This window comes from Mercenaria mercenaria, chromosome 11 (assembly GCF_021730395.1).
Source record: "Mercenaria mercenaria strain notata chromosome 11, MADL_Memer_1, whole genome shotgun sequence".
Classification (NCBI taxonomy): domain Eukaryota; kingdom Metazoa; phylum Mollusca; class Bivalvia; order Venerida; family Veneridae; genus Mercenaria; species Mercenaria mercenaria.
Window position 1 is genome coordinate 4,436,574 of NC_069371.1, and position 15,197 is coordinate 4,451,770.

Sequence of the window (15,197 nt, forward strand, 5' to 3'; positions counted from 1 at the left end):
CTCAAAATGCGCTTCTTACATTTACAAAGCTTACTCATTATTCCAATGCTGCGCCTCGATATTCAGCTGTTTAGTATGTTATCTCGAAGCAGATTCCAAGCCCTATGTTGGTGCCATTTTAAAATGTATCCCGTCAATGTTTGTTTGTTTTGGGTTTCACGCCATTTTTCAATAGTATTTCAGTCATCAATGAATATATCTTTCTGCTAGAATATATATGGGTTCCAAAGTCCGTCTGTTTGCAGATGACACGGCAATATATCTAACATTGTCATCTGCAGACCAATTTGTCACTCTCCAAAATGACCTAAAACTTCTAGAAAAGTGGGAGTTGGAGTGGGATAGGGAGTTCAACCCCTCCAAGTGTCAAGTGATCCACGCTACTAGAAGGAAACATCCTATCCCTACCCAGTATTACCTACATGGAGTCCAACTTGAATCGGTCAGCTCCGCTAAATACCTAGGCGTGGATATCTCAAATGACCTATCATGCGACAATCACATAAATAGGTCAACCAAAAAAGCTAACCAAACCCTAGGGTTCTTACGAAGAAACATTAAGGTCAAATCCCAACCCATTAAGACCATTGCTTACCAGACTCTAGTCCGACCCCAGCTTGAATATGCCTCCGAGGTATGGTCGCCCAACACCCAAACCCAGATAGACCAAATTGAAAGCGTCCAAAGGAGAGCCACCCGTTGGATCAAGACAGACTACGGCCGTACTTCTAGTGTAACAGATATGCTACACTCCCTAAACATTCCTCGACTGGATTTAAGGCGTATAGATTCTAGGTTATCACTCTTCTATAAGATTCATCATGATCTGGTTGCTATCCCAATCGTAGATTACCTGACCCCAATGACCCGCCGTGTCCGCTATGGCCATTCCCTAAGTTATAGGTTAATTACTGCAACCACTGACTATTACAAGTTTTCTTATTTTCCAAGAACAGTGTACCATTGGAACCAACTTCCCCCCAGTGTCGCCCACCTCCCTACCCTAGAGCAGTTCAGTGCCGCAGTTTGCAGCCTTGAACATGTCTCGCCCTAGTTATCCTACTATGTCAAGTTTTAACCTTTTATTTCACCAAAGTTATTTTTTTTTAGTTTCTTCCACTCTAAATTTTTATTACTATATTCTTTCGCTTTATGATTTTGACGCGCAAAAGGGTTCGACGGTTATGGAAGATAGATGGGGGTAGGTGACCTAATTTTACAGCGTTTGCTGTGGTCACAACTTCCAGGGATCCTGCTTTAACCTTTTTCTATTTTGTATCAAACAAACAGCAACCAGTATATACTACATTGCAATCAGTATGACCAAAATGAAATCCTTTGATGTATTTTCAAAATATGGAATAATTATTTCTGCAATTCAATCAAATATTCCATCGCGATTTTTGTTAACGATAACAAATACCATGTTAGCACTTTTTAACCATTTCTGTTGCCTAAATAATTGATTATTCATGTTGCAATTACATTTATGCAGTTTTCAGTCATATATTATCCTAAAACTATATCATATGACGATAAAACAAAAAAGAAAAATTTACAAGGCATAGGATGTCATTCCCAATGGAAGATTTAATAAATACATAAAATACACTCTTTCCCACTCTATGTTGTCGGGTTTAATATCACACAGACACAATTATAGCTCATTTCTATGCTTTCACGGTGGAGGAAGACCCAAGGTGCCACTCCGTGCATTATTTCCTCATGGGTGGGCACCCCGGTAGAACCACCAACCTTCTGTTAAGCAAATAGATGGCTTCTTCACATTTGGAATTTGGCTCGAATGAACATCGTTGAAGTGCATGTGATTCGAAGTCGGCGACCTTAGCCACTCGGCCACGGAGCCCCTTAACTATATTTAGGCATAACCCTTTTTTAAGAAATATTAGAGACGACAACAACATGCTTGCTTTAAATCCTTTTAATTTTAGCCACCTTCAATGTACACATAAAATGTAGAAATTTGTCTGAAAGACGTGCTGTTTAAAAAAATTAATTTCGCCCAAAACGAAAACTGGATAAACAAATGAATCACTGTATTATAAAGGTTCTAACTATTTCAGTTCAAAATTAAAGATCCATCTATTTCTTTGATAAAACAGTTTTTTTAACTTCATTTTGTCTTCCCATAGTAAGTCTGCATTAATTTATCTATAGCCGAATCTTTCAACACTGATCAAAGTTCAAATAAAAAGGAAACCTAGTCATTTATTCCTGTGTACATACATCCTAATCTCTTCAAATCGTAAGTGTGTGCATTAACACAACATTTTATCTATCCTTCAAAAACTAAAATAAGAATTGTCAACATCGCACTGTCAAGATAGATGATTGGTAAGTTTATGTCCTTCTGTCCCTTGACTGAAATACACCTCAGGAATGAGCTTCCAGTTGTTGCAATAGCAGTCGTCTTTGTTTTTCCAATTCACCTTCACTCATGTCACTCCCTGAAGAATAACCACCCTGAAAGTACAGCAAATACATTTGTATATATAATACAAAGAAGTAATAATAAAAAGATTTCATTGCCAAGGATAAGACAGTTAGTGATAATGTCAAAGTAAATCAAATTTGTTTTCGAAACATCTAAAACGGCTGTTTTAATCCTCCTTAATTACTGTCGGTACAATGGAGTGAAAACATGCCATTTAATTAATACTGCAGAATTTTTCACACAAACTTCAAGCAAATTTTAAATGTTAGCAATACAAGTCATTTCCTGTAATGTATGTCATCACTGTAAGAGAGATGTGCATCATCCAGGCAAGCTAAGGTTTCTATATCAAAGATATTGCTCTAGCAGCCTGAAACACTAATTATTAAAGTTTACTATCTCACAGTTGTTGAGTTGTATTCAAGACCAACTGAAGCAGCTATTTCAATTTTTTGTTGGGTTTAACGTCGCACAGATGCAACTTTAGGTCATATGGCGACTTTCCAGATTTGATGTTAGAGGAAGACCCCTGGTGCCATTCTGTGCATTATTTCATCACGGGCGGGCACATTGGTAGAACTGCCAATCTTCCGTAAGCCTTTTGAATGACTTCCTTACATTAAGAATTCAATGCCTTGAGTAAGGCTCGAACTCACATCGGTGAGATTTGCAGTCAGCTACCTTAACCACTTGGCCACAGAGGCTGACCCTCTATTTAACAAGCGGGCCATGAAGGCCCTGTATCTCTCACCTGACCTATTGACCCAAAGATTATCAAGATTAACATTCTGACCAAGTTTCATTAAGATATGGTCGTAAATGTGATCTCTAAAGTGTTAACTAGCTTTTCCTTTGATCTGACCTGGTGACCTAGATTTTGACCCCACATGACCCAGATTCAAACTTGACCTAAAGATCATCAAGAGTAACATTCTGACTAAGTTTCATGAAGATACAGTCATAAATGTGGCCTCTAGAGTGTTAACAAGCTTTTCCTTTGATTTGACCTAGTGACCTAGTTTTTGACCCACCTGACCCAGATTGGAACTTGACCTATAGATCATCAAGATCAACATTCTGACCAAGTTTCATTAAGATATGGTCATAAATGTGGCCTCTACAGTGTAAACTAGCTTTTCTTTTGATTTGACCTGGTGACCTAGTTTTTAAACCTACATGACCCAGATTCAAATTGGACCTTGAGACCATCAAGATAAACATTCTGACCAAAATTCATGAAGATATAGTCATAAATGTGGCGTCTACAGTGTTAACAAGCTTTTCCTTTGATTTGACCTGGTGACCTAGTTTTTGACCCCAGATTATCCAATATCGAACTCATCCAAGATTTTATTGAGGGTAACATTCTGACCAAGTTTCATTAAGATTGGGCCAAAATTGTGACCTCTAGAGTGTTAACAAGCGTTTCCTTTGATTTGACCTGGTGACCTAGTTTTTGATCCCAGATGGCCCAATATCGAATTCGTCCAAGATTTTACTGCGAGTAACATTCTGAACAAGTTTCATTAAGATTGGGCCAAAATTGTGACCTCTAGAGTGTTAACAAGCTTTTCCTTTGATTTGACCTGGTGGCCTAGTTTTTGAAACCAGATGATCCAATATTGAACTCGTCCAAGATTTTATTGAGGGTAATATTCTAACCAAGTTTCATTAAGATTGGGCCAAAATTGTGACCTCTAGAGTGTTAACAGTCAAATTGTTGACGATGGACGACTGACGGACGGACAGACGGACGGACAACGACGGACACAGGGTGATCACAAAAGCTCACCTTTGAGCACTTCCTGCTCAGGTGAGCTAAAAATAGATGTTACGTTCTCACTACTTATGTGACTGATACATTAAGTCCTATTTTATGTCATTTGAGATTATTTTTGTTGAGCGTAACATCACTCAGACACAATTACTGGTCATATGAAAAATTCTACGCCCAAAGTGAGACTCGAACTCACATCCGTGTGGGGCAAGTGATTTGACCACTCGGCCTTGGAGGCCCCTCAATGGAGATTTAGAGTAAACTTCTGTGCACAAATAACTCAGTAATAACATCCTACTGATGGTTTCAAGTCCCTTGACTTACTTGTGCTGTCCTCATTGTCTATTTGTAATTGTATTTTGTGCCTTGTATTACAAATACTTTGCAAGCAAGACTAACCAAGTCTAGAAGCAAGTTTTAAATTCACTCAACACTTTAAAGAAATACTTGTCAAAACTAATTTTACAGGCATACTGCATTTCATTGCCAACACTCATAAATAATTAAGCTGTACAAATGAAACAGATGCATGAAGCACCAAATATTGTTTTATGTTTTCTCATAATCTTAGACTTAAACCTTTTAACCTTCATGTAATTCTCAGTCACACTGTGTCTACATAAACAGCAACTTGAATTGTAACACGACCAGAAAGAAACAAATATAAATACTTAGCAACCAATATCAATTTATCTCCATCTAATATGTGGTGTAAGAGGTGTCGCATTGAAATTAAAATGAACAGACTTTTATTAAGAATGCTTTACTTTCTCCAAATAGTGATTAAACAAGCCTTTTAACACATAAATGGAACCCATCAATGGTACCCATCACAGGCTTCTGTTATCACAAACAGCAAGACAACTTATTGCCTCAGTTAGACAACATGTAGGTAGGAAGACATAATATATAAATTCCAATCAGCTTCAGCGAGACAACTGAACTATTCTGCAAGTATTTCTATGAAAACACAACATATTCACTCCAAGTTTTACTAATAAAACTAAAGCAAAACTTTAATTAACGTTTCTCTTTAAGTTGACGCAATTGTACTTTACTGATCATAAACTTTAGGATGGGTCTGAGTTTAAGCCATATTAAGCTCCAAAAACAGTTTCTTGTAATGTCTAAGGCGTTTGCATGTTAGAGGTTTAATTTCTTTTTGTAACATTTGGGTTTACAGCATTAAGGTAAAAATGTTTTGAATTTAAATGTAAATTCAAGACACCGGCAATTTATAACTTTCGATATTACCAACAAGAATGGAACACGGTTATAGCATATTTAGTTTAAAGGTGGTCAATCACATTTAATCAACATTTAATGACATTTTTTACTTTTTGTATATTCTGGTAGAGAATTATTTAAGGAACAAAAAGACCGATTACATAGAGTTAGATTCCTATTTAAGATGTATATTTTATTATTTTTTATAAAATTTTGTAATTACTCCCCTTTAATATGAAAGTATATAAAAAGCTGGGTATTTCTTTTTATTTCGATACAATGTCTATTTTTACATTTGCATTTGATAGACATATCAACTATTGAACAATCTGAACCAATATGCAAGTTTTAAAGCTGTGTGTAGCTTCTGTATTCATTTATTTCCAATCTATCTTGGTTGCGCAACCAAGATAGGCAAAGGGAGGTAATAATAATTTTTCAAACTTGCGTTTCTAATGAATTCCATCTAAATACATAATTTTTAATGCAAATATTTTACAAATATATTACAATATGTCTAATATTTATACATTTCCTTAGGCAAAGTATGTTTATCAAATTTATACTTATGATAAAATAACTCTATCTTGGTTGGGCAACCAGGATAGGAAAATGAAATTTTAAAAATACCTCCAGTGAAAATCAAATTTGTATTAAGTGTTAAGTGAACATAAATGAGTGTAAATGATCAGATGCTAAAGTTTCGAACAAATCCGTTACATGGCCAAAATCTGATTATCCACCTTTAAGAAATATCTAAAACCACATAAAGCATATTTGGCGTGCCACTATCATTCATTCCTAATGTAATTCTTAACAACACAAAGTTATTAAACTTGGTTCTCAAACTATACTTTTGATTTAAGTGTTTGTGAAAATTACACTGTATAGCATCATTACAATAGTAACAGAAAATAAAACACAACTGGGATACTCTTCAATTGCCGTTGATATTACATAAACATAATTATTTAGACACTAATGAGAAGCTGGCATGGTGATTAACACTTGAAACTTGTATTTGCACACCAGCATTTCTTTTACTTTTCGCGTTTTTTTAACAATATTTTGATTGGTTTGTTGCACATGATTCTACAAATTTTTTTATATTTTTATCGACAAAATTACGTTAATGAACAGTTTAATTTATTTATTTATTTATTTGGGTTTTACGGCGCACCAACACAGTATAGGATATATGGCGCCAAACAGGACTAAAAATTTTGGTTTCACATCTCATTTACATCGAAATAAAAACATGAGGTATGGAATCAAAATGTGCATACCTGCTGGATTCACAGAGTTACAGCAAAACCAAGTGTTAAGACCCTATTAGTCGCCTCTTACGATCATGCAAGGGTAAGGCAGTGGTTCCAATTCTTTTAATGAACAGTTTTAAATAAAACATACTGTCATAACAATAAGCCCTATGATGACCTGTCGTTGGTGATTTCAAACTAAAGTATAATGTGACCTTGATCTTTAACCTAATGGCATAAAGAGCAATGAGGTTTATCTAATGATGATAGACAATCAAGCTATGGGCCTCGATGGTAGTGAAGCCTTAGCACTCTCAATCTACTGATCAGAATCAATTTCTTGGGTAAAAGTCATTTTTACCTTGACATTAAACCTACTAACCCCCCCCCCCCCCATCTCCCAAAAAAACATAGCGATCATCAAATGACCCACATAATTATGTTATAAAGTGTAACTACTGTAGGCCTAAATGTTCTCTAGTTCCTGAGCAGAAACCATTTAAGTTTCAAGATCACTGTGAAGTTGACCTACTGACCTCCAAAACAGTAAGGGTCATCCACTGACCAGGAAGTCGAATGGGGAGAGGTGTACAAAAAGAGCATATTTTAATCTGACAGTTTGAAAATCTACTTAGTTGCATTTTTAAATCTTAATAGTATCAATTAAATAAGCAAGTACTGCAGCATGAGTGGGAGATATCAACTACATTTTCCTTAAACATGCCTTGGCAATCCATTGTAATAAAATAAAACGCAATGTGATATACTTTAGCTCCGTTTAAACTCAAATTTCTTGAAATTTACAGTTTTTCTGTAAACACGTACATGCATCTTTGATGATTTCCAACTTAGTAAACTGAAAAATACATCTTTGAAGTTTGTAGTTTGTTTCCAACTGTTCGCTTTTGTCAGACATTCTTACATAAGCAAGAGTTAATCATGTTTTTCATTCGTAATGGCACAGGATTTAAGTCGACAGGAATCGCATGACAATACTAAGGTGACTATTTACGCATGAAATCACACACTAATCAAGATGAACGTCTCCTTGCAAATTAAATCTCATTTGACAAACCAAGACAGCGGGTTTACAGATTGCACGACTTGTAGCTTAACTGGATAAACAATGCACATTCTTTATTCAAGTAATTGAATTCTTGTGAAAACAGCAAAATTATAGTGTCAACAAGACCTAACTTTTATTTCAGCCAAGCCCACTTATAGGGCTAATAAATCGTGATTGCTTGTACACAATTTTCATTATGATTTACAATAAACATTTCATTTTGTAAATGTCATTTTCTTCGGAATGTGTTCGTTTGAAGAAAATATTGTTGGCTGAAAGAAACAATGCAAAAGTATGCTGGTCCAAAGTTAAACACCCCTACAGCTTTCTCTACAGAATCACTCTTATTAGATATGTGTGCATTTCAATGCATCTGATGTCATTTGAACTTTACCAGGTGGAGATGGCTTTTATTCACGCTGTCATGTAACTTTGAAACTGGTTGGGAACTTAGAATTAGTGTTGATGCACACCGTAATTGTTCAAAATCTCCAGTGATGATTTGCCACTTCGAAGGTGGTGCGCCTCTGTTATTATTTATTTATTTATTTGCGTTGTGTGGCGCACCAACACAGTATAGGTTATATGGCGCCAAACAGTACTATAAAGTTTGGTTTCACATCTCATTCACATCGGAATAAAAACATGAGGTATGGAAGCCTCTATTATTAATCTGATTTGTCCTTGTTGTAAAACTGTTGTGCTTGTCTTTGTATTTTTGTGTAAATACCAATGCTATAGGGCGCAACTGCTTTTGAATGTGTATTTATAGGGATCTGTTTCAAGGAGGCTGATTTCCCGAAGCAATTGCTTTTGAACGTGTATTCTTTCCCCCGCACCCATCAACCCCCGCCCCAACTAGATCCCTAACTTGAATAAAACAATATAAGATTTGTCCAAAAGTATACAGTACCTCAAAGTTCTAAATTTGTGGGGTAGGATTATTTAATCAGTAGCAATTGTGAGATTGCCTCTCTTTAAATGACTGATTTAAGCTGACAGTCAAATGGTCATTACATTAATCTTTCTTGCAGCCTTTGTTCACAGAGATAAAGGGTAGTGTTAAAGTCTTCATTCATTTCTATTGTATTGTACAGGCTGCTCATATTAAGGTCTTTGCAAAGATTACAAAGATACCATACTCTGGGATAGTTCATTTCCCTAATTTGCCATCCCTACTGAAAAGCGAAAATTGGACATTAAATATAAACGATATACAATAGTTTATTGTAAGATACGTTAAACAGCGAAAATAACGCTAGTCAAATATATTTTGGATTAAAGTGAACTTCTGTGGCCTTTTGGTTTTCATGAACTTTAATATTTATTTACAGGCCAACTGACTGTCTTCTTTATCTTTATTTATTTATTTATTTGGGTTTTACGGCGTACCAACACAGTATAGGTTATCATCTGAAGATTTAACACCACTTAAACCCTAACAATCTTAATCAACAAATAAGAAGAAAAGTATACCAAAGTTTCTGGTGACACATATATTAAATTAGTCAATGGAAAAAACCTGATAACAATGCTCTACACAAACATGCGTACAACGGATGAGCCCCTCTGCAAACTCTATCACAATCATTTACCATTTAAAAAAGAACAATTTGCGTATGTCAGAACAGGAAGTGTAGATTTACAGCTGAACAGACCAAATTTTTCTGCCTAAAAAAAATAGATATTTGTTAAAGCTTCTGCTCAATGAAGCATTGCCACATTGTTTTATTTGTTACGTTATGCCTTAAGGTAATGCATTTGTAATTCAGCAATGTCACTGTGACTGTGTATTCTCTTATGCTATTTTAGCATATTTTGGCTGTCTCGCTAAGACGTACACTAAGAATTTTGTATCATGCAGGAAATGCCGAAATTGCATATGGAAACTATGTAAGTGAACAGGGTTGAAGTGAAATACAGGTGATATAACCAGGACAAAGTAACCCCCTCGGACCAATAACAAACATGATTTGTCATCTTATATTGGTGAAAATGATTAAAAAACATAACATTACTTCTTACTTTGATGTGGAGTCCATAACATGGAAAAAATTGCTAGTTTTACCTATGATATCTATGGTATCAAATATACAGTCTGAGACATTTTGTTTGATGATATTTGTCTTTACCGGTAATTGACTAAAATATAAAGACCTTAGAGGGATATTTGTGGTTTGGCTATTTATACCGGTAACTTGTTTTTGTTTTGTTTTGCTTTTTGTTAAGAGTTACATCAGCATAATTTTAGAGCATATTGCGACTTTCCAGCTTTTGAAAATTAAAAAAAAGCTTGTGAACTCTAAAAGGAAGGTTGTATCTTAGTTTTCAAAAATCAAACTGTTTTACAAACAAACCTTAACAGTCATTTAATAAGAACATTCATGTTCAAAGACACAATCATTTTCTTAATCTCTGATTTTAAACAGAGGTGAAAAGTATGGGTAAAAAACCTTTCTGCCTATGTTTAAAAATAAATAGCAGCCAACATTAAAACATAGGTAATAATCCTCTGAAAATGAAAAATCCCTGACTTTTTCAGCTGTTGACCTCGAAATAAACTTTTGCCTGTCTTCAAGTCATTGTGGTCTTTCAACGCTGGAAATCATAAGTCAGTAAATGACCACGAACAATTATCCAAGGAGTGCAGTGGCTGCAGCCACAAGAGTTAGTCTGTATTTGATCAGGAACTGTTTCGTCCACTGACCAACAGACCAATATGTGCAAAGAAAATGCCCACTTGTCTTCCAATCTGTGCATAGAAATCGGTCTAAAACAGAAAATAAAATTAACAATAACCGAAATAAAGCAAATAACATCTTAAATCAAATTAAAAATTCACCCCATCAAATTATAAACACCTTTGACCCACTAAATTCAAATTCTTGCCCATGTTTACCTTTGTAGCCTAGTGTAAATAGTCCCAAAGGTCCTGTAAGTAACCAAATAAACAATTTTGAGATTTTGTATTTTGACATCCGGTTACCCACTACCAGAGTTATAGGTAGGACTGGGACGATTACTCGGTTAACTGGATCCGATTCGATTACTGTGTAAAACCGGTTTCAATTTTGCAAAACCGCTAATCACTCTCAAACAATAAACATCACGAATTGTATTTTTTTACATTTCTTTGACCATCACATACTATATAATAGACCCGCAGTATATTTCCGCTCAAACACATCAACTTGAACACAATTAATGGTCTCAGATTTGCCTGTCGTGAAATATCTAAAAGCAATACACTAAAATATGACTTATTAATTATCACACTGATTGCAAACGATAAAGTCCTTAACCTACTGATGAAGTCAGCTTCTGGCAGAACCTTGATAAGGTCATCAGGAAAGATAACAGCATTTTAAATATAACGGCCGATTAACCGGTTCGATTTGATTTCATACAAACGATTAACCGATTTTAAAATTTAGAAATCGTCCCAGCACTAGTTATAGGTATACTTCTGAATATCACTGAATCTTTATCATCTCCATAAACATGTGAAACTAGCTTAAAGTAAACAATTCTGAGATTTCTTACTTGATTTAGTTCAACTGAGCAGTAATAACATCAGGATTCTTGTTTAAATTATAACATTTTTCTGGCAATCTAGTGTTTTTAGTCAATTCAATGCAATTCAGAGCAAACATGAGCAGATATCTAGTCAGTTTTTTCTGGGACGTTGTAATGCAATGCCTTGCTAATTTTTTCTACCAGAGTGGTAAAAATACGAATGACTTAATCAAGGTCTTCAACATCAGCAGTCCAACTGGTATCCAGAGGAACAACAAATTCATTGAAGTTAGTATCAAACACACTTTGCTGCTGGAGAAAACAGTTTCTTTTGACACCTGGATCTAAGTCTTTACTCCCAAATTGCATTTAAACCATTGAAATGACTTTATTTTAGATAAAGTTAGTTTGTTTGTAAATAAAAATACAATTAAGGTATTGTGCTAAATTGCAGCATTTCGAGGATGCAGACCCAAGGTTCTCCAAAATGGACATTATTCAATGCACAAACAGGCACCTGGGGGGATTCGAAAATCCTCCAGTGAGCCAACTAGATAGTTTCCCAAAATATTTAAGATCCCACGCAGAGTTTCAAGCCTAAAACAACAAGCAGCAAATCAAATTAAAGTTAGCTCCCTAAAACAATCTGACCCCAGTTGTTCATCTTGACACTTTTCCTCCTTACATATTTAGAAAATAAAGTTTTGACTCTTGCATTTAACAGAGCAATTGCCTGCCAATTTAGCACCCAAAATACCAATTTCTGAGTCTGACAAGCTGATTAAAATTTTCTATGCTGAGAAAACAATAATTGTTCTACTTTGTCATATTTTCTGCCACAGAACCAAAACTATTACTTTATCCTAAATAAAATTAACACTTCTATCTTTGAAAAAATAAATGTTAATCCCATTTTTTTTGTAGAAAAATGTTAACAAGAGGGTCATGATGACCCTGGATCGCTCACCTGTGTAATATGAGCTACATGTTTCAAATGTCAAACTGATGATAAATATTTAGAAAGTCAGTAGGTCACATTCATGGTCAATGAAATTCAGTTTTACGATTTGTGTGCAAAACTGTGTATGACATCAAAATTTCAAGGCTGTATCTTAAAAAACAAGAAAGTAGGTCAGTAGATAAAGGTCACAGTCAAGTGACATCATATTACTTGGGGTCATCAGGTAATTATAATTAAACAGTCTTGGAAATAGGATCAGATGATTTTTAAGTATTTTTCCTATATAACTCACATAATAACTAAGTGACCCCAGGGCAGGGCCTATTTTAACCCCAGGGGCATAATTTGAACAATTGTAGTAGAGGACTACTAGACAATGCATCATACCAAATATCAAAAGCCTAGGTCGCATGGTTTCAGACAAGAAGATTTTTAAAGTTTTTTCCTATATAAGTCTATATAAAACTTGGGACCCCCAGGGCAGGGCCTCTTTTCAGCCAAGGGGTACAATTTTGAACAATTTTGGTTGAGGACCATAAGACAATGCTACAAACCAAATATCAAAGGTCAAAGTGTTGTGGTTTCAAACAAGAAGATTTTTAAACTTTTTTTCCTATATAAGTCTACGTAAAACCTGGGACCTCCGGGGCGGCGCCATATTTGACCCTAGGGGGATAATTTGAACAATCTCGGTAGAGGACCACTAGATGATGCTACATACTAAATATCAAAGCCCTAGGCCATGTGGTTTTGTATAAGAAGATTTTCAAAGTTTTCCCTATATAATTCTATATAAACCATGTGACCCCCGGGGCAGGGCCACATTTGACCCTACGGGGATAATTTGAATAATCTTGGTAGAGGACCACTAGATGATGCTTCATACCAAATATCAAAGCCCTAGGCCATGTGGTTTTGTACAAGAAGATTTTCAAAGTTTTCCCGATATAAGTCTATATAAACCATGTGACCCCCGGGGCGGGGTCATATTTGACCCTAGGGGGATAATTTGAATAATTTTGGTAGAGGACTACTAGATGATGCTACACACCAGATATCAAAGCCCTAGGCCCTGTGGTTTTGGATAAAATCTTTTTTTAAGTTTTTCCTTTCGGTTGCCATGGCAACCAGAGTTCTGCATGGAATTCAATTCTTTGAATAATTTTGAAAGGGGGCCACCCAAGGATCATTCCTGTGAAGTTTGGTGTAATTCTGCCCAGTGGTTTTCAAGAAGAAGATATTTTTAGAAATTGTTGACAGACAACAGACTACGCACGACAGACAACGGACATCAAGCGGTCACAATAGCTCACATTGTCACTTTTTGACAGATGAGCTAAAACAAGAGGGCCAAGATGGCCCTAGGTCACTCACCTGAGAAACACTATAACAGTGTAAACATGTTTGACCTAGTGATTTCATGGAAAAAAATATTCTGACCAATTATCATTAAAATTAGAGCAAAAATCTTGAGTATAAATAAGTATTTTCTTTGATTTGACCTAGTGACCTAGTTTTTGACCCCAGATGACCCATATTCGAACTTGATCTAGATTTCATCAAGGCTATCATTCTGACTAAATTTAATGAAGATCAGTTGAAAAAATTTAGCCTCTATCGCATACACAAGGTTTTTCTTTGATTTGACCTAGTGACCTACTTTTTGACCCAGATGACCCATATTCAAACTTGACCTAGATTTCATCAAGGGAATCATTCTGACCAAATTTCATGACGATCAATTGAACAAGAGCTGTCTCCGTAGGATGACACATGCCCCCGATGGCACTTTGAATGAATAGTTATGGCCAATGTTAGAGTTTAGGACCTTTGACCTACGGAGCTGGGTCTTGCGCCGACACATCGTCTTACTGTGTCACACATTCATGCATAGTTATTTTAAAATCCATGCATGAATGACAAAGATAAGGACCAGACATGCCCATCAATGCACTATCATGAAAAATGATCTTTAACGTCTAAGTGTGACCTTGACCTTTGAGCTACAGACCTGGGTCTTGCGCACTGCACGTCGTCTTACTGTGGTACACATTCATGCCAAGTTATTTGAAAATCCATCCATCGATGACAAAGATATGGACCAGACACACCCATCAATGCACTTTCCTTTAACGTCTAAGTGTGACCTTGACCTTTGAGCTACGGACCTGGGTCTTGCGCACTGCACGTCGTCTTACTGTGGTACACATTCATGCCAAGTTATTTGAAAATCCATCCATCGATGACAAAGATATGGACCGGACACGCCCATCAATGCACTATCTTTTAACGTCTAAGTGTGACCTTGACCTTTGAGCTACGGACCTGGGTCTTGCGCACTGCACGTCGTCTTACTGTGGTACACATTCATGCCAAGTTATTTGAAAATCCATCCATCAATGACAAAGATATGGACCGGACACGAAAATTGCGGACAGACCGACAGACTGACAGACCGACAGACGGTTCAAAAACTATATGCCTCCCTTCGGGGGCATAAAAATACAGCCTCATTGCATACAGAAGGGTTTTCTTTGATTTGACCTAGTGACCTACTTTTTGATCCAAGATGACCCATAATCAAACTTAACATAGATTTTATCAAGGCAATCATTCTGACCAAATTTCATGAAGATCAATTGAAAATCACAGCCTCTATTGCATACACAAGGTTTTTCTTTGATTTGACCTAGTGACCTACTTTTTGACCCTAGATGACCCATATTCAAATTTTACCTAGATTTCATCAAGGCAATCATTCTGACTTAATTTCAGGAAGATCAATAGGAAAATATAGCTTCTATTGCATACACAATGTTTTTCTTTGATTTGACCTAGTGACCTAATTTTTGACCCCAGATGACCCATTTTCAAACTTAGCCTAGATTTCATTAAGGTTATCATTTTGACTTAATTTCAGGAAGATCAATTGAAAA

The 15,197-nt window shown here is 35.9% G+C and overlaps 1 protein-coding gene across 4 annotated transcripts in view; it reads right to left on the minus strand.

The window, feature by feature from the left end:
- Positions 1–1,927: 1,927 nt before the first annotated feature.
- Positions 1,928–15,197, minus strand: part of LOC123532253 (pre-mRNA-processing factor 40 homolog A-like) — a 71,923-nt gene continuing 58,653 nt past the window's right edge. For 3 of the 4 annotated variants that reach the window (XM_053518415.1, XM_053518414.1, XM_053518416.1), the window contains exon 23: positions 1,928–2,484. In XM_053518415.1, coding sequence (XP_053374390.1) covers positions 2,395–2,484 — 90 coding nt within the window. In that variant the 3' untranslated portion in view covers positions 1,928–2,394. Of the gene's footprint in view, positions 2,485–10,683; positions 10,717–15,197 lie in introns of all 4 variants that reach the window. The other variant, XM_053518417.1, reaches the window with a different exon arrangement.